Source organism: Drosophila simulans, chromosome 3R, assembly GCF_016746395.2.
Source record: "Drosophila simulans strain w501 chromosome 3R, Prin_Dsim_3.1, whole genome shotgun sequence".
In the NCBI taxonomy this organism is placed as follows: Eukaryota; Metazoa; Arthropoda; class Insecta; order Diptera; family Drosophilidae; genus Drosophila; species Drosophila simulans.
In genome coordinates, this window is record NC_052523.2 from 22621590 (window position 1) to 22641664 (window position 20075).

The following is a 20075-nucleotide window of genomic DNA, read 5'->3' on the forward strand; positions in this document are numbered from 1 at the left end:
TATCAAATGCAGCTAAAAACAAATCCAGTAGCAGAAACAAGTGAACAAGCGACAAGGCAATTTAAATACAAACAAGCACACAAAATTCGGTAAACCAACAAATGTTTGAGTGTTGGACGAAGGAGAGTGGTGGGAACACCATTGACGTCGACACACAATTAACTTCAAAATACTCCAAGCCATGTTAAGTGTCAATTAGCCGGAGCCAGAGCTTGCCAGCCATGAATGCGAAATTATACAGCTAAAATATCAAACATACAAGTATTTACACATTCAGATATAATTTTATATATAATTGCGTATGCTAAACAAGTTACCAAAGCCGATTATCGCCTCCAGATAGCTGGCAACAAAATTGCATGGAAATAATGAGATCTGCTATCAAGATGGTTTGGCGAGGAATGTTTAAATAGTCGAAGACCAATCAAGTTTAATGTGGGCAGCCACTGAGATCATCATAGAGTTCATCAAAGCCAGCCGGCTATATTAAACATCCGACTTATTTGATTTATTCCTCCAAGCCATTCATTCCAAGCCATAGAATCCCGAAAATTTATTTGTGAAGTTTACACATTCAGTTTCGGGCGAATTATATATTAAAAAAGTTTCAATAGAGGCGAGCCTTCAACTGAATGACTTTTGCTTTTGAGTTGAACTCACATAATCGCCAAACATTTCATTTATAATAACCAGCAGACCCCAAATGGTCAAAACAGCGGCAATAAATAAAATCGAATAATGAAAAAATCAGAAATGATATTGGTAAAACATGGAATGACCAAATATAATATGCAGACCGCAAAACAATAAAAGTGGACAGCAACAAATAAAAAATGTATGGCTAAACCAAAACCAAAACCAAAACACACGGCCAGCATATACAGCAAAAATCGTGTCCAAGTGCCACGTTTGGTTTTGTCTAAGCGACAGGGCGGGATAGGGCCATGACCCCGCCCCCTGCTCCACCTACTTTTAGCCAAACTTTACTCCCACAACCGGCCCCCTCCCGCCATTCAGCGGTTATGTTTGGCCCGGCACGCTTTTGCAAACAAAACGCTGTTGTTTGTGTTTCCCACATGCGCTGACAATATCGCAACAATGTCGGTCGACAACATCCAAGGAACAACGAACGGTGCTTCATTGCTGCCCCGAACTGCTCCTAAAAGAAAAGCGCCGAAAAAACATGGAAAATCAAACGGCCAACAAAAAACTCCCTGATGGGAATTTCTGCAGGACATGCACAGGAAAAAATATATATATATACAGAAACACTGATTTCAACTTCTCAAAAAAACGATGATGAATGAGGCAGTTTTTTTTTTTGTTTTAATGATATTTTGCTCATTTTAATTTTAAGTCCTTTGCAGAAAAGTTCAACAGATTAAATCATTTATAAGGAAATGGGAAATTGCTTACACGGTTACCAAATTGATATAATTTAAAGTAAAAGGGGGTTAGAGAAGGATATGTATTTTTTTCCAGTGTGCGCCGTAAACAATTGGCGGAGTGACACTAATGGCAGCTCTACTTTTGCATACCCCAGTGTCTTCCGCTACTCCGAGCTGCCAAGACAAGAAAATCGAGTGCAGAGGCAATAAAAGGCCAATAACAATGCAATAATCATAATAATACCAATGGCAAACCATCCAGTCGGCAAATGTTGCAGCAGCAGCCCCAAGTAGCAGCAGCAGCAAGTAGCAACAGCTCCAACTAGCAGCAGCACCAACTAGCAGCAGTGGCAACTAGCAGCAGTGGCAACAGTTGCTTGCCGTATCAGCAATAAAAGTTGTAACAATTATCATTTGAAAGTGCATTGTTCCAGTTGTCAGATGCGGCGCCTAAGTACTTGCAACAACAACCGCACAAAATGCAGCTCGTGCCACCAGTGAAGTGGCAACAACAATTGTCTACGTCAGCGACTGGTAAAATTAATATGCACAAACCGCTGCAATTGCAATTTGTTGAAGAAACAATGAAGCGCACGAGCAGCAAAAAAGAAATATTTTACATATTGTCGCATAAATTTCAAAACGATAATCACTGTAGAATATCAATTAGTTGGGTGCTGCCGCCTTGGGTATTTGAGTCTTTGTTTAATGTGGAGCAAAAGCTGAAGTAATGAGTTATAGATTTGACTTCCAGTGATATATGACTAAGCCAAGAATTAATTTGTGCAACGCGCTGGGAATACTTAATGGAATTTGCCAACATCGATGACAAATGAAAGATGTTTGCAGCGAAAGCAGGGAGTTTACAAAGGGTAAAAATACTCAATCAGTTAAAGTTTCCAAACTATCCAGTGCAATTAAAATCAATACATAGCAATTAGCCCCAGTGGCCAGAACCTGTCTGCCTGCTGCTCCCTGTTGGCTTTTAATAATGAAACCACATAAATCTTTTCATTAAAGTTCAATTAATCAACAGCCTTCCTGTCACTGCGCATAAATCTCATAATGCACCCACCCACACACATGTGGCATGGCCCGGGTTCAGAATGCAGAATGCAGACACGGATGCACAGACACAAAACATGGTCACATGGCGCTCTGGAGCTCTCGATTCCCGGACCGTCCAAGTTATTTGTCACCATTTCCCCATAGCCACCCAACCAACAAACTGCCGCCCCAATGGCTTTGCCAAACAAATGTGCAATGTGTTGTACTTACAACGAATTTTGCCACGCCCACGGCTTAGCCACCTCCCAGCCACGCCCCCTTGACCAACGCCCCTGCCTAATATTCAGGCGGACAGGTAATAACACTGGCCGACTACAAACATTTACATTCGAGGTGGCTGCGTGATTTTCCTACACTACAAAAAAATATCCCATTTAAATATCTATTTTAGTTGATAAATAGTTTATTTTTTTATATATGAGAAAAATGCGTTAATCATTCTTGGTAACAATTGTATCTGCCTATGCAGGAGGAGGCCTAAAATCAAGTGAATTATCTAGGCTACGTAAGGTTGCACAGACTATTCCCCACTCCATCGTGTCACGCAAGCAATGGCCATTTTCAGATTAGGAGTAACAATAAGGAACATCGAGCACCAAGTTGTCCACCAATGGCTGCTAGCCTGGTTACATTTGGCCCATTTCGGGTGGGAGAACAGAGGATGGCAGGTGCATGGTATGGGCGTATTATTGTTTGTGTTACAGCTGGGCAATTAACAAGCAATAAAAGCATGCAGCCAGCAGCCAAGTTGGCAAATATTAACAGGCCATCGCAGAGAAATTGAGGAAGGAAAGCGGTGAAAATCGTAGGACGAAGGCAGGTGCAATTAACACAGCGATTTCGCAAGACCCTATTGAATAAAATGTCCCTGGCGTTCGTCGATTGATTTGATGGCACGTCTTTGGTCTGAACTTTTGCCAAACGAGAAGCTGCACTTTGAATGCCAAATGCGGTTTCTGGCTGACACCTGCGTTCCGCTGTCCGAGTTGCTTTTCGCTTTTTATGAATGAAAACCTGAGTCAGTGGCCGGAATGGCGTGGGTGGTCCTACGCCCCCGGCAAGTGGCCAAAATGCAAATGCACAAAAAGGCCAAAACTGCAGTGGGTAACGACAGCAACAACAATATGCCATCGACAACAACAGCAGCAGCAAAAGTGTTACACGACTTTACGAGCACATTCATTGACTGCAAATCAAAACGTGCGCCACGCCAACGCCAACGATATCGTTCACATCCACTTTTATACACTGGAAATAAAAGCTTAACTATATGTGATTTATTTGTGTGTAGGCTTAGTTCACATGCTCGCAATTAAATGAAAATTAGATTATTTGCTTTGCAAATAAATATAGTAGGAAATGAAATATTTAATTAATATAAGCACTTAAGATTGATTTCATTGTTTTCCCCTGTGCATTCGGCTCAAGTTCGAAAACGACGGCAAGTTGAACGCCAACGCCGATAGCAATTACCAGGTGACTGCTAACTGGCAAGGTTATGGTTCTCACAGAATCGCCGCGCAAATGCTTGGCATACCACACACACAAATACCTCTAGGCATTACGCATACGCACTGCATGCCAAGCCAAAAAGGTTTTTAATTTTTATTTCTGGGCGCATTACCGGGTACAGCACTTTTAAATTATTGAGTGTGAAGCATTTAACATTTCAGAACGGACCGTGTTGCATGGTACAATGGTTCTTATATGGTAAAAAAGCAAAACCAGGAAGACCCAGTTCTTAAAAAATTATCATTTAGTTGGATTGAATAGTAGATTGTATTTAATCCGTTTTCTTTAAGTTTCTGTCGATTACTTTTTACCTCAATAAGCTTTTACCAGCAAGCGGAAGTCTTTACAGAAATTTCACAGTTCGGGTATTTAAAAGTTTTTTTTATTTTTCTCGATTTGTACACACTGTTCTGCCGCCTCCCCCTGGCCCGTTTGTTAAGCACACAGTTTAAAAATAATTGTTATTGGGCCAGGTCCAACACCTCTGGAGTCCACCTCCGGAACGAGTGGCTGCCCCTGGATATGGATTCTGCTGCGAATTCCTCCTGCTCCTGCAGCCATTTTCGGTGCTAAATGTCGCACGCACATAAGCGAAATTATGTGAGGCATTTTTAACGACTGATATGCGCCGGGCGCGATATGGCAAACACACTGCACATGCCGTGGGCCCATAAAAAAATCCGACGCGAAATTGAAACTGCCGCCCAAGTTGGCCGTTTTACATGCCAGCCACCCAGCCAGGCATTTTGGCCCAAACGCATGGCCGATGTACGTGAGATTGGGCCGCCGTTAATTGGTAAAAATTGGGCAAAAGTCGCTCCACCTCGCAGCCCAAGTGCTTATGCGATAATGCGTAAATTTTAATGAAAACTTAAAATACGAAAACAAAAGCATACTTTTTTCGGGTCGTAAAGTCGCATGAAGACGGCGATGAGCTTTGGTCCTTTGTGCAATGGCCTGGAAGTTGATTTAATGAAGATTTCACAGAATGAACCTCAAGGCTTGGGTTGCTGTCTGTCATGTTGTAGACAAGTGTATAGTATATATTATTATTGAGATTTAGATATTGAAGTATATGCGTTTGGCACGTGTCCTGTCTGTCAGATCGTGTGGCTGGAATTTCAATGGCAGGCCTTTATGAGCACACATTTTGGGAGCCACTAAACTGTGAGTTATGGTGGTATACATTCGATAAGCTTAGCCAAATTTAAAACAAAGCAGACTGTGAAAAATCATAGAAATTGCCAAATATTACGATTTGTTTTTTAATAACATCAAGTGTCGTTTGTCGTTCTATAGCCAAGCTAGAATTATGTCAGCATAAAAATATGTATTGCAATTTAATATAAGCTTTTCTGCTTCTGGTCAAGATAAAGTATATAAATATTGTGATTTCCAGACATACAACCAATTTTATTTACAATTCATTTGGAGTTTCCTCAACAACAGGATCGAAATTATGCAGAAAGTCGTTAGCCACCTACAAGACACCGAATCATGCTGGCCCCAATCATAAATCCCTGTCCAAGACCAAAGACCAACACTCATTTCCATATCGAACAATGCAGATGCAGTGGCAAATGTGCAACACAATGGTTTGTTACAACATGACCACACACAAGCCTTTTCGCGCCAATAAATGCCACAGCAAACACCCCGGGCCGTGTGCCTAATTATGCAACAATATGGCTCCACAGACGACTCTCTCCTTTATCCTTTTAAGGCAAATTAAGCACAATAGCCTGGCCAAAATAAGATAGCAACACAAGAAATTATGAGCAACAAGCGAACGCAACACGATAGCGAAATTATGAACGTGATTAATTCATAGACGGTGGCGCCTATGGCCATTGTTTTTGGCCACCAACTGCATGTGGCCCGGCTCGCGGGGGGATATGGAAGCACGATCCACGACAATAGCCACACATCCATATATCCATACAGTGGCCTGCAGTTGACATCCACGACCGATGTGGCCAAAAAGCTAAATATGATTATGTGCGCTCGATTTAATCTCAGTCGATTTTGCGCTGGCCAACTCGCCTCCTTCTCGCTGTTTTATTGATTTTTCTGAAAGTGTGTGCAGCATATGCAAGCGAGGCACATTAAAAATGAAGAGATTTTCCTTGAAAATGATGTCTGCGTATGGTTTTTGGCCACAACGACTTTGTGCTCAAAAATTGAAAATCCAAAATCGTAAAAAAACTGCAGCAAGAGCGTGAGTAAATCCCCCTGCCCACTTCATACTCGCCCACCCCACGCACACACAAAATAATCAAAAAAGGGGTAAAAAAAAACTCCACTCCAAGTAGTTGCCGGATTACAGTCGTTAGTACAGTGGCTTTAGTCTGATAAAGAGTCGGAAAGACGATGAAAAAAATTTGCTACTTAATTTGGTAATAACAATAATTACGCCTGACTGACTAAACGCTGACCAGCGGCCAATTTAATATTGAAAAGACAGGAGCCAAGTGGCTATCCATTGAATTCCCTAACCAATTCAGGGGGTATTAACGGCTGGTAATGATCATTGCTTGGTTTTTGGAAAGAGCCAAAGGCCGTAAAAATCCAATTACCAAAACTTTCAAATCGTCTCTGCAGTGTACTGTTAAAAGCTTTTTAAAGAAGAGGAAGTTCAGCAGGTTTTTTAGTAGGCGTATAAATCAGTAAGAAAAATACACATATCAATAAAAAATGCTCATTATCTAACCCTAGATCGTAATGTTAAAAACACATACTTTAAAATCCTATTTAAATTTCATTGCAACATTAATATTGTATTCATATTATATGATATATTCCACTCCCAACAAAGAGCACCCAATCTTCGGTTTATTAATTAATTTCCTCGCCATTTTCAATTAAAACGTTTATAGATAATCAATTAATAATTTTCAAGCCACTTTTCAAGTAACTGGTGGCTACTGGCCGGCTGACTCAGCCGCTCCACGCTCAATTAGGTGCAAAGACATCTCGGCTGGCTGAGCTCGAAGCGCAGTGGAGGATTTTCGCAGTTGATCATATTTATTGGCTTTGCGATTAGGCTCGACGGACTGGCCGATCCGGCGTCTTGCCTCTGGCCTAATTGGGGGATCTAAACTTGAATATTGATGACGGTGTCGGATCGGATCGTATCGGATCGGTTCGGTGGAGAAAAAAACACAACAATCCAAAATGCGATGCAATTGTGGCTGTGCTGGCCGTGTTGTTTGATATTTATCGTACTTAATTTTTCGATGTGTTTGCTGTCTTGGCTATTTTTGGAGAATTTCACGTACGAGACTCATAATTCGTGCGATAATTTACACAAAATTAGGCAACTGTCTAGCCGGCGAACCATTTAAAGCTATTGGAGCACTCCGATGCGTTTCCCACGCCAATTAGAATTATTCGTCGGATCGAGCTCCGAGTTCAATTGAATTTCGAATGGACCTCGAAGTCTGTCAGATAATTGCAAGAGAAAATTGGAAAATTCAATTCACGCTCCGCAAATGGGCCGCAAAATGAAACATCACCTTTTATTCCACTTTGTATTGCCTCTTTTATGACACAGCAGAGCTTCCGCTTATAATTTGTGTTAACAAAACTTTGACCATAAAATGTCCGAAGCGAAACTCATAAAACGAAAAGTGTCGGTGCGGTCAGATATAATTAATGTGAGGCAAGTTTATTCTTTTCTGGCGCTTAATCTTCCCCAAATCTCTGCCTCTGGAAGTTTTTGACTCCCACTCTTTGCCAAAGCAATTAAAAGTCTAATTAGAATGTCATTAGACGGAGGCAAGTGCTAAATGGTCAGGTAGTAGGCAAGTATTGCAATAAATCTAAGCTCAGCATCTTGATTAGAAAATATCAAAATAAGTGGTCAATTATAAATGCTTTGCGTAATGTCTAATAATTTTGGGTTAAATCTCGTTTCAATACAAAATTCCAGTGCAATATTTAGCTTCCATGATTTTTCTCTCACTTTTTTTTAATCATTCAAAATTCAAATAATTATCCTTTCTGGTTTATCACTTTCGTGAGGTCAAAATTCAAAGTAAACCGCAATGACTACGCATTTCTACTACCCGAACAAGGAGCTGCAGGAGGAACTCATCTGCATATCGAAGGCATTGGTGGCTCCTGGAAAGGGAATCCTGGCGGCCGATGAGTCCAGTGCTGTGATGGGCAAGCGGTTCCAACTGATCGGTGTGGAGAACACTGAGGAGAATCGCCGCTTATACCGCCAAATGCTATTCACGACCGATCCGAAGATAGCGGAGAATATATCTGGCGTGATATTCTACCATGAAACACTGCATCAGCGTACGGATGACGGACTGCCATTCGTGGAGGCCCTCAGAAAGAAGGGCATCCTGACGGGAATCAAGGTGGACAAGCACTTTTCACCACTCTTCGGCTCCGAGGATGAGTTCACCACCCAGGGTCTGGATGATCTGGCCAATCGATGTGCCCAGTACAAGAAGGAGGGCTGCAGCTTTGCCAAGTGGAGGTGCATCCTGAAGATTACTAAGAATACTCCTTCGCCGCAGGCCATTTTGGAAAACGCAAATGTCATGGCCCGGTATGCAGCCATCTGCCAATCGCAGCGACTAGTACCCATCATTAGTCCCGAGGTCCTGGCCACCGGAGATCATGATTTGGATCGGTGTCAGAAGGTCAACGAAATTCTCCTGGCTGGAGTATACAAAGCTCTTAGTGATCACCACGTTTTCCTCGAGGGAACTCTTTTGCAACCCAGCATGGTGATGCCTGGATTGCAGAGCAACAAAAATCATCCGCCAGCGGATATTGGAGTGGCAACTGTTCTCGCCATTAGACGAAGTGTTCCTCCGGCCGTAATGGGTATGGATTCCTGTAATTAATATATGGGGTTTCCCTCAGCTATGCGTCCTTTTCTGCAGGAGTACTTTTTTGTGGTGGCGCTCAATCAGAGGAAGAGGCCACGGTTCATTTGAATGCAATTAACAATGTTCCGCTTTGTAAGCCATGGGCCATGACCTTTGCCTTTGATCGGGCTCTTCAAACATCGATATTGAGGACTTGGGGTGGCAAGAAGGAGCAGATCACCCATGCTCAAAATGAACTCATCAAGCGATGCAGGGTTAGTATAAATTATAAAGAATATAACCTTAAAACTCATCTATTCTTTTAACAATATTTTAGGCCAATGGTCTGGCAAGCATTGGAAAATATGTAATTGGCTCTGTGGAAAGTTCAGCGGCCACTGAAAGACTCATTCAAGAAGCCGTCGAATTCTAAGGAAAAATATCAGTTAAATAATCAAAATTAAACTTAATGGAACCACTTTCGATCTTTGTAGAGTAACAATTAATTAGTTTGGACAATTTTAATTTTTGTGTTCGTCGCAACGTGGGATTGGTATTCTGGAATTACTAGCGAGTAAAGTTCTCCTTGGTGACTTCTGGACACCACTTGACCGCAGGCCGTTTATGTGATGCCAGCCAGTCGGGGCGAACAAGTCGAAATATGGTTAACAAGCCTGCAAAGAGCAACATGACTCTTGGAGCGAAGTGTCGGCTTAATCCGCGGAGATTACCAGACGACCGCGCGACACGCAGCTGCGTTCAGAGCTCCAGCTACGCAGCAGCTTAATTAACGCAGGCGCATGCCAAAAACCAAAACGTTTGCCATGTGCAACAGCAACGGCAACAAGAGCAACAGCAGCAGCAGCGGCAACAGCGGCAACAGCAGCAACATCAACAAAAGCAGCAGCAACAACATCGGCAAGCCCGGGTTGAGTGTTTCGACTTAATCAGGCGGTTCCGAGCCGCTCAAGTCGGTGTCATGTTGTTGGCAAATTAGTCAGACTGCCACCAGGAATCATGGTAAGGTGAGAAGGGGGTTGCACGCAAATCGCAATAATTAAAATTAAAGCAGCCACTAACTTATAGCCTCGCCTTTCGCTGCAAAGTCAGCTCCTCCCAGTTGTCACGCGCAGTATTTTAAAACAAGCAACCAGCCGCCACATTGCCTTCCGAGTGTAAGGACTCAAATGTACTTGGGGAAAATAAGAGTTAATATAGAAATTCAATACAATTAAATAAAATATTTTAGGTTTACTTACAATATATTTTGGTTTGGTTTTTAATATTTTTTAACACATAGTACATTAAAAGTTGCTACATCCTTCCGCATGAAGTCCTTGGTTACCCAGTTCCTCTTTAAAGTTGTGTCGTTTCACCTGCAGATTGTAGCGTAGGTTTGCCGTTAATGCAATCGCCGTGTATCCCAGAGCCGCGGGATTGAATCCCCGTGATCCAACACCTCCCCTCGCCCGCACTCGAATTTAATTCTGAGTCCCAATCAGGCCAACGCGTACGACATGTCATGTTAATTGGGCCCCGCGAATACGTATACAGCTGCGAGTGTATTCGCCGGTTGTGCATGTGTGTAAATTGCCATTATGCTCATGTTTGCTTAATATGTGGCACACAACACCCACCGAGTTCCGCTCGATTCCAGGCTATAAAGCGGCGGCTATATAGCCATAGCCACTCGACTATAGCGACGGCAGCACGCGACGCGTCAAGCCAATTAAAGCCAAATTATGGCAGCGTTTTTTTAATCACATGCATCGCTCTTCGCCGCTCAGTCGCTCACAATCAGTTACTCGGTTTGGCCGCCTATTCAATCACTCATTCATTCTCTCATTCACTTACTCAATCAGCGGTTTCAATTTGCCGCTGAAGATTTATGGGCGTGCCAGGCGCTAAAGTGGCATGGGAAATACTGCTGCCACTTAGCAAATTGCGAACTACTTTTTACGAAGGATGGGCTTCACTATATAAATCACTATATATGTAAAGCTTTTTAAAAGAAATTAAAATTGCTTGTAAATTTATGTCTTAAGATTTGATGTTTTGAAACCACTTTGATATTTCATTTTCTTTCCATGCATATAAAGTGTTAGGTACTCATTAGCATACAAATGTAGAATATTTTTTTCACTACCACTGTACAGTTTAATACACGACAGCCATGATCGCCACTGCAAAATGTTGCTCATTGCCGGCGGCACGCGTTTGTTAGAGGCTTCCACAGTCGCCAAAGATCAAAGGCAAATAGCCGACCGGCATCGAACCCGATTTGAGTTGGTCTTTAACGAGATTTCCACTTGCCAACCGCCAACCGCTGTTGGCCATAAACGAGTGTGCGGGTCTGGGAAGTGGGAGTGGGCCCAGGCGGCCTTTGCCAGCCTGGCGGCGGCATAATTAGAAAAATCCAAACCAAGCTAGGCCAGGCCAAGCCAAACTAAGTCGACGGGGCTGTGGCGCCAAAGTTTAATTCACAACTTCGGACGGACCGCGCACAAATCACTCAGCTGTCAAACGCTTGTTTTGATTAATTTGGTGTTAATAACGCAGACCGCACAAATCCTGTACCGTTCGGCAATTAATGTGGCCGGGTATTTTCTTCGCTTTGCTGGCCAGGCCGAAATCGAATCCAAAATTGGTCATGGAGCGTGAAAAACGAACGCTTTGACTGAGGATGCGACTTGTGTTAATTGAAAGTTTCGACCTGGCCATATAAAGTGAGGAAGCCAAAAGTCTCCCTCGTCCGACTTCGATTTCGATTTGGTTGTCTGCTGATAGCCAAAATGTTGCCAACTCGCCCGGCCATAAATGGAGGCACACGCGTCGACTTGGCAGATGGCAGGACGAATGGCCAGAATACCTACCCGGTTGTGCTGTTGTTGTTGGAGGTGGTGCTGTTGGCCAGCTAAAAAGCCAAGCATCCACAAAAGCGGGACAGTTTCGCTTTTGGTTTCGCTTTCCATGTGCGCCACATCATCAGGCCAAAAGTAAGAGGTGTTTAAAATGCTAATTTTGGCCATGCCACCAACAGAATCACGTACAGTTGTCTCCATTTCTCACATGACTTAATGACGCCTGTTTTGGTCTGGCCAAAGTTCAATCTGGCTAGTTAAATTGGTAAGGCTCCACTGGTCGGGACATCAGTTTGGAAATTTGTTGCTCTCATGAAAATACAAAAACGCATTGATATTTAACCAAACACTGAGCTATATAAATATATTGTTCTTTAATTATTTATTAATCGGTGATGATTATTAGCAGTAAAGAAACTCCCCCATATTAAGGATTAAGTTTTGTGTTCCTTTCGCTTACCTAACCATCTGACCAGCGCTTTCACTGCCATCATGATTATAAAGCAGGAGATCAACATTAAAGTGACCCACTGGCTGCGTCGTATGCAAATGATTCGCCTTGCTTCTCGGCCTCCACATCCCTTCCTGCTGGAGGCTGTGGGCCATCAACGCGCTTGTTCAGCTGTCACCATATGCAGCTTCCTGGCCAGGACAGGCCGAAACGCTACTGACGTCGCCGCCCCCGGGCACTGAATCGAAATTTGCTATGCCAAAATGTCAAAATGTCAATTCGAAAACGTTTAGCTGAGGAAAAAAAAAGTGAATAAAGAGGGAAACGCAGCAGCGCTGCCAAATGTTGGCTAAGTAAACTTTTTGGCCATTGAATGGACGGTCAGTTCGCCAGCGTTTATAAATATATATACGTATATATACGGCATATACGACATACACGACATATACAAAGGCGTGTCGCTGGCAGTGGCTCAAGAGCTGGTCAGGTGTAGGCTCGTTTGTCTGTCACTCGTTACATTTGGTTACCTTTCCTTTATGCAAATGCAGGTGACTTTTCGTATTGCATAAAGTTAAAGCTAGACTTTTAGCTGAGTATCTTTTTTTTGAGACTTCAGGAGTCTCATTTCTTGGCGGGTTCTGTCAATGCCCCACAAGATGCCTCACAACTTGTGTCGTCTGCTTGACAATCGTACGACATTTCTGACAAATACTGCCGACACAAAACTCTTTTTATTTCGGCTGACGGACAGGCTTTCAGACATGCATAGGCAAAGCATGTTGACAGGCCAACAGGCCAAAACTAAAAACAATACTTAAAAAAAGTAAATCTTTTTGTTGCAAATTTTATGCAATTTTTCAGAGGTATTGTATGTGCCTGGTCGTCGAAAGAAACAAAAATAAATTATACACCCAAGCTATTTCGACAAATTCAATGAGAAAAATCTGCAATTTAAATAATGTTTACTGGCATTTTGAAATGAAGCCTATACAGAAAACCATCTTGGACAGTTGTTGCATCATTCAGTCGGTCTCGAGATAACCGCAAAATATGTGGGTGTGTCCAAGCATGGCTACAACAATTTGCTTTAATGATAGTATACAGGAAAAGTGCTAGGAGAAACTCTAAAGCTTTTGGCCTAATTCTGAATATTCTCTTATTTTATTCAATGATGTTTTACATCTTTTATATCTGCCCGAGCAACTACTCAATAAAACACAAATACCCGCCGGCAAATTCATAAAATTTACCAAAATTAAAACATAAATAAAATACAAGGAAACACGTTCGCAAATGCTGGCAGATACCTGTGTATGTATATATATTTTAGTATGTGTATATATAGGGGGCACAGCAAATGAATTCAATTTCGAATGAAAAATGGCGGCAGTGATGAAGATGGCGACGTCGCAGGCATCGCAAAATGCGTGCCTGCGTGAAAAGTGGGTGGAAAAATAAGAAAATGGATAGGGAAAGGTGGTGGAGGAAAAAGAAAGGCGCGGGGGAAGGAACAAACTTTATTAACATTTTTCGCATGCTGCACGTGCAGCGTTTGTGGCAGGAACGTGGCGACGCGCCGCGTATTTCGCGCTCTTTAATGAAGTTTCATAAATTGTGAAAATCGAACGTTAATCAAATAAGGAGCGGAGAGCCATGTGCAAAAGGTGGCGCCTTAAATGGCCGACAAACTACAGACGTGGCCAAAGGAATCTGTCAATAAATCAATTAGTGTAATATAAATCAAGTGACAAACGGAAAGCACAAAACACAAAAGGCCGCTGGAGGGCGCTGCGGTGATGTTACCATCTTCTGTAATATGATAGTTGTGGTCTTAATTAATTGCAACAAATTTAATGTCTGACATGTTGGCCGGGGGGAGACAACCGAAATAGAAAATATAGCATTAAAAGTGGCCCAGAGCCACAATTAGCCAAATGACAAAGCCGACACGATTGCTCTGGCTCATAACTCATGACATTTTGCGGTTGCTGCCCGTCGGTGTGGTTTTTCAATTGCCAGTTGATGGCTACAATTACAATTACCCTGTTCCCCTTCGTCCTCCAGTCCTGACTCCTTTTAATGCTAACAATATAGTCGCTTCCTTGCAAACTTCCGGTATTACGCTGCTTTTGCAGGCGAACCTCTGGGCGTATGCGCAATGCCCATCAAAGCTCATAAGACCACGATAAAAAAGAATTATTCTACCTGTTCACAACACTTAGAAAAGTTAGTTGGGAAATAAAGAGATAAATCAATTTGGAAATATAGGGATTATAATCTGAATATTAAGAACTAAGAAAAGTATTAATATTCATTAATACTTTAATACTAATAATAAAACAAAAAACTTGTATTTATAAAATAAAATATTTGTGCTAAATCGCTTTTGACCAGTGTTCATATTTCCGGGGTATGACTACTTCTGAAATTATTTTCAAGACTCCTATCGAGAGCAGGCCAAAACCAAACCTTCTGGTCCGTGGCAAACAATTTTGACATTTGACTAATGCGGGACATTAGTTCTGCCAAAAATTTCTTAATTTAGCGTTAACGCTGCTCCGAACATTTCCTGGAAGGTGAAATGAAAGGTGGGTGAAACGACTTGGCTGGGACCTGCATGCCAAAATTTATTTTGGCCACAAGCCCGTGCTCCGAAGTTTCCCTGAGCTTTATCTGCTAAAAATTTGTCACAGCAAATAAAAAGTTTTGCCTTTCGCCTTGCCACTCGTTTTTTTTAGTTATACGACTTTCTTATTTGTTTTTTAGTCCGTCGAGCAAGAAATAAAGATAAAAACTTAAGCTAAAATAAGTTTCTATAAAAGTGTGCGAAAAAAAGGGGGAAACGAAAAGAGAGCCAAAAGCCAGCGATGAAGAAATTTGAAGTGCAGCAAGCTGCAGCAATAATAAAATAACAGAAAAGCAATTAAAAGCCAGCTGCTGGTGATTTGCCGGATTAGGGTCCAACTTGACCAAAGGAAAAGGCTACTTTGTCTCGCTGGAGACCATGATAACCTTGAAAAAGGGTTGGAGGGCAGGGTTGATATGCACATTTCTAGCTCAACGTCGGACCATTACAGAATTATGTAATTGCACGGACAATGTCTGAAAATGGGATGGACTGGTTGCAGCTTTAGAGGTGTAAACGTAATAAAAATATTGACTCAAAGATAAGCACGATAATAACTTGTAACTCATTCACAGCAGAGAAGGGATAATAGCATTGAATCGCAAATACAAATGGTCTGCTTATTGGGATTCTATTAAATTCTAGTTTATTAAAAATAGATCCCTTTAGGATCATCCCAGGGGAACTTAAAATTAAAGTGGAGGAGTTCTGCGCTGGCGATTAAGTTCCTGTCATTGGCCAAGTTGATGACAGACAACTCCGATATTTTCCGCCAACTAAGTTCAGGTGCTGGAAAGTGCTGCGCTTCAATATTCATCCGGCGAATATTTGCGTCGCGCAGTTGGCAAATTTTACCGCTGCGCTTATTCGTCTGGCTGTTCTTGTTGGCTAACAAAACTTTGGCCCACAAAACCGCACACTCGTACGTATGCACTCACACAAACGCAACCGTATGCCCGAATTTACGCCCACAAAAACACACTGAGCCACATGCATTGACATCGCTTTTGCATTCATGGAGCATATGTTCCAACTCCCGATTTAGTTTTCGTTTTACGGTTTGAAGTTTCACATTAAAAGCATTTCAGGCAGATAAATAGAGCATAAGGGGGAGTGGGACAAAGACAGCGCAGAGCGAGGGAGACGGCAGATAATTCCCAGCCTCCCCGAAATTTTGTGTCCCCTTGTCACTGATAAAGTTTTTGTTTTTGCCCTGCTGCTGGAATTATATTATAATTTCAACTATGAGTACTACTCATGCAAATAACTCAAATTAAAGTTTTTATGCCTATGGGGCTCACACACACAAGGACAGACCGGAAACCGCCATCTTGTTTTTAGTTTTTGGATAAAAGTTGCGAGCACGCACAAGACTAGCAGACACACAAGGCCGAAAGGGTTACAAAAATACTTGGTTATACCCGGGTACAACACTGTCCTACAAAATGCTTTTATTGTGACTAAGAAATAAAAAATAAGCATTTTCTCAATCTATTAATAATCAATTACACCTAATAGACAAAATTAGTCAGAAATAAACCATTCGCCTACTGATTCAACAACTCAGTCAATGTAATCCCTTATGTCAGAAAACATTCAAACTAAATAACAAAAGTAATTTTCTAATTTACAACAAATATGGCGTTTACCACACAGATTATTTTACACGCGAATTAAGCCGTGTAAACAGCGAATTAGCAAATATGTTGATAAGCAAACGATTTTAATAACTGATTAAAAGTAATAGTAAACAGGCAAATTGAATGGAATTTCCTAGCGATTTAGGTATTTTAGCGGATTATTAAATTTGAAAAGTGAAACGATTTACAAGTGATGTATTTCAATGTTAGCAACTCATTAGCATAGTGTTGCAGTAATTACAGAAGTCTGCGTAGCATTCATTTTCACTTCATACGCCGAACAATTACGACGGGTTGACGTCATAAAAAGCCTGTAAAAGTGCATTTAAACTATCTGAAAAGTAGCCTCCGTTCTTGAGGCGCCGTTGGTATGCCTCGTCAGCACTTCTTTTCGGCCAACAGCAGCAGCAGCATCAATAACGGGAAAGTTTTAGCCAGAAACCAAGGAATGCCGACCACAACAGCAACACACCAGAGAGCAAGGACCAGCCCAAAAATTATGGCCACACTTTCGTTTTTACCAATGGGCGGTGGCAGGAGGGTAGACAATGCCCCAATGAGATAAGAAAAGTACCGGCAAGAAGTGCACACAGAGAAAAATATGGTTCCATTTCACATTGTCAGCATGTTGGAAGCTCGTTAAATATATTCCAGTTACACTCAGACTCATATATGGCTTACGTAAGGTGTTGGTATAAGTTCGAGTTCAAATTTGAAACAGGTGCACTCCATTTTCCACCGTGTGCTCGGGCAGGAGCATTCTTGAAATGCAGCCAGGCCGCAACTATGTGGCCGCCCATAAAGTTGAGCCGTCACCAGAGGAAAGTCCCCCTTGCTGGGCTGCGAAAGTTTTTTAGGGCCAGCTTGTGTTTATAAGATGGCCGAGTAGCGGCGTTCGGCTATCAGTTGGCCAGAACTTTACTGCTTACGTTCATCATATTTGCGCGAGAGTTTGCCGACGCAACTTTTCAGGCAGCCCCGAAGAGCAGAGATACCAGATACCAGATATGCTATACATATAGCAGATATAGCGAATGGAAGAGCTTGCGACCACTGCAACAAACTGCAGCGATTGCTGTCAGCTGCAAGTGCTCCGGGCGGCAGGCACTTGAGACTTCTTTTGAAAATTGTCCAACAAGAAAACCTTAAAACGCTGCCGCCCAACCCAGTCCAACCTGCAACTGCACCTCAAACTCCTGGCCATCGGCCCAAAGGACATGGCAACAACTGACTGATAAATGTCGCTGCCAAGGCTGCAAATACGACTGAGGACATTTCCTTATTTCCTGCCGTTGTCCGCTGTCCGGCTGGACGACTTTTGCTACAGGAAACTTTTAGACCAAAAAGGAAACCCAAAGCAGCGGAAGGCATTCTGGGGAGAGCCCTTTTTTATGCAAGTCATAGAAATTTACAAGCCCCAGTGACAAGGACGTTTAGTTTATGGACGCGCAGCGGCTTTAGTGCTGACTACTTGGCCATGCCTGTTTAAATCTCAATACCATTTATTTTTTTTTTAATTTTTCAATTTTGTTTCTCTTAAAAACTTTCCTAAAACATTTATTTTATTAGTACTGCCGCATTGCAGTTACTTTGCTACTTTTTCGATTTCCTTTTTTAATGTCTTACCTAGCTAAAATATCTGTTTCAAAATGTAAATAAATATGCAAATATATTTATGAGTATGGCAACCAGAATAGTTGTTGATTGTCAGTAATAATTGAATACGATTATTGACTTTAGCCAGAATTACCGACGCATTTTCGCACAATCAAAGATCCCCGAGGCCTTAGAAGTGCCAACACTGGTGGGGCGTGGGACATTTTGCTGTTGAAAACTTTGTTACATTGGCATATGCAATTGGGTTTGCTGCACATCCTGTCGACAGCTTGGACTTGCCAAAGTTTTTGCCACTGTTAAATGTTTTCTACGTTTTTATGTCTTCGCCAACGTTTTTTGGGCGTTTTAAGGCAGAGTTTGTGGGGTGAGCAAAGTTTTTAATGAATTTTATAGCAGGCGGTGTTGAGGCGATTGTGAGACGATTCAATCCGAAGGCGACTCTTACGAAACACAGAGGCCCCCGATAAGCAGGAGGCCAAAGGTGCGGACAGGCAGCGGGCCAATCAAGCTAATCACAAACGGGCTGAGATAGACAGGCATATACATATACAACACATATAGTACTCCGATCTGACTGTTGCACAGACAGACAAACAGACGGACCGCTTTGACTTTGATGCGCTGTCGCTGGTGTTTTGGCCTGGGCATTAAATGCAGCACATTAAAGCCGCAGGAGCCATCGCCGCTGACGGCTGACAAGCGTTGAGTCAATTACATGGTAATAAACTAATGGACAACGTGCCCGCCTGGCGACGGCGTCACTCGCCATCATCATCACCATTCAGCCTCATCAGTTTTGGACCTCACTCATGTCCGTTTAGCTTCAACACTTGTTGAACTTCCCATGGCCGGCACAAAAAGCCAACTGTAATTGGCCCAAAGTGAGCTTGATTCGAAAACTGCACTCGCTTAAAGGCGAAAGTTGAAAACCTGAGATGTTAACTGGCAAAAGGTATATCCGCGATCATTTTTTTTTTTAATTCATCACATTATTGTTTGCAATTCTACACTTTTGTTTTCACTTATCTAAGATATTGGTATTTTCAATGGATGGTTCATTCGACGAGATCCTTAAGAGTGGACGCACTTGTTAATGTTCAGGCTGTAGGAGGATCCGGGGGGACAGGAGCCGTGAACAGGACGCTCGATGGTGCACCGATTGTTCTCGGCACTATATCCTGCAGGACATCCGCTGCTGGCAAAGGCACCTGCCATCACGGACAGGACCAAAACCAAGAGCCAAGTGCATTTCAAAAGCATGTTTATAAAATCCTTTTCGAGTTCTGCACTTGAAAGAAAATCCGTAGTTTGAATTGGAATACTAGGCAGCCTCAACTCACCTTGGGCAACTAGAAAATGCAACTATTTTAAGTGATGCAACTGAGATGGGTCTTATATACCAACAGATGTGCCGAGCTAGTGATTCCATCCACTCGACCTTGGTCTAGTTCTACTGATTCAAACTTATGACAGGCAGCCGATCTACGATAACACTAGCAGCTGATAAGCAGCTAAACAAAGCAGATTTGTTTTCAAATTGTTTTAAATGTATTCGATCACTTTTCCTGATAATGTTTTTTATTTATTTAGTTTTTGTACACACACAGATTGATGCTTGGTTGGTATTGGGAGTTTTGTGGGCACTCTCCGCGGATGGTGCGCTTTGCGGTGCACTTGTTACCGTCCTTCTTGAATGGGGCAGGGCAGCTCTTGGCCGAAACAGTCATGGCGATGAGGGCCAAGATGAAGATGGTGAGCCACGAGAAGTTCATGTTGGTTGCAGGCTGCAAGTCAATACACATATTTATTAAAAGAAATTATTAAGTAATACTTTATAGACGATGATAACAGAAGTGATTCAATTTGTTTGATAATCAATCAAGGAGTTAAGTGTAGGAAATTCTGTTTTTTTGACTCAATTTATATTCATCAAAACATCAAAGAAAAAGCTTTGAAAATTCTAGGCTGGTTGAAGCTCTTCCGATCACTTACTTCTTTCTGTCTTCGCTTTGTAGATTAGCAAACTAAAATTCCTCGCAGGCGGCTGCTGCTTTTATACCCACGGAATCATACATTTCGGGCC

General features: G+C 42.2%; 3 protein-coding genes across 8 annotated transcripts; 1 reads left to right on the forward strand and 2 right to left on the reverse strand.

Annotated features, from left to right (window-relative positions):
* The first annotated feature begins 7897 nt into the window (after positions 1-7897).
* LOC6729735 (fructose-bisphosphate aldolase) lies at positions 7898-10062 on the forward strand. 5 transcript variants are annotated; one of them, XR_006541898.1, is made up of 4 exons: positions 7898-8813; positions 8873-9072; positions 9135-9822; positions 9870-10062. XR_006541898.1 is itself a non-coding variant. In XM_016177576.3 (3 exons), the coding sequence occupies exons 1-3, from the start codon at positions 8015-8017 to the stop codon at positions 9228-9230; spliced, it is 1095 nt and encodes a 364-aa protein (XP_016036395.1). In that variant the 5' UTR covers positions 7898-8014; the 3' UTR covers positions 9231-10062. The 5 variants fall into 5 exon arrangements, 1 of the variants encoding a protein (XP_016036395.1); XR_006541896.1 differs by having other exon boundaries at positions 9884-10062; XR_006541899.1 differs by having other exon boundaries at positions 9135-9817.
* An 8887-nt stretch (positions 10063-18949) lies between these two features.
* On the reverse strand, positions 18950-19456 carry LOC6729736. Of its 2 annotated transcripts, none has more exons than XM_016174645.3 (2): positions 19333-19456; positions 18950-19275 (listed from the first exon to the last, which is right to left on the reverse strand). In XM_016174645.3, exon 2 carries the CDS (start codon positions 19250-19252, stop codon positions 19064-19066), a length of 189 nt encoding a protein of 62 aa, XP_016036397.1. In that variant the 5' UTR covers positions 19253-19275; positions 19333-19456; the 3' UTR covers positions 18950-19063. The 2 variants fall into 2 exon arrangements, with proteins under 2 accessions (XP_016036397.1, XP_039150945.1); XM_039295011.2 differs by having other exon boundaries at positions 18950-19280; positions 19333-19400.
* A 96-nt stretch (positions 19457-19552) lies between these two features.
* LOC6729737 lies at positions 19553-20075 on the reverse strand. The gene is made up of 2 exons (XM_016174644.3): positions 19985-20075; positions 19553-19776 (listed from the first exon to the last, which is right to left on the reverse strand). The coding sequence occupies exon 2, from the start codon at positions 19762-19764 to the stop codon at positions 19579-19581; it is 186 nt and encodes a 61-aa protein (XP_016036398.1). The 5' UTR covers positions 19765-19776; positions 19985-20075; the 3' UTR covers positions 19553-19578.

Excerpts from the sequence above, each read along its gene's own strand:
- LOC6729737 (XM_016174644.3), bottom strand. The coding sequence starts at position 19,764 with ATGAACTTCTCGTGGCTCACCATCTTCATCTTGGCCCTCATCGCCATG.
- LOC6729736 (XM_016174645.3), bottom strand. The coding sequence starts at position 19,252 with ATGCTTTTGAAATGCACTTGGCTCTTGGTTTTGGTCCTGTCCGTGATG.
- LOC6729735 (XM_016177576.3), top strand. The coding sequence starts at position 8,015 with ATGACTACGCATTTCTACTACCCGAACAAGGAGCTGCAGGAGGAACTC. Across the intron at positions 8,814-8,872 it reads TGTTCCTCCGGCCGTAATGG|GAGTACTTTTTTGTGGTGGC; the intron begins GTATGGATTCCT and ends CCTTTTCTGCAG. Across the intron at positions 9,073-9,134 it reads AACTCATCAAGCGATGCAGG|GCCAATGGTCTGGCAAGCAT; the intron begins GTTAGTATAAAT and ends ACAATATTTTAG.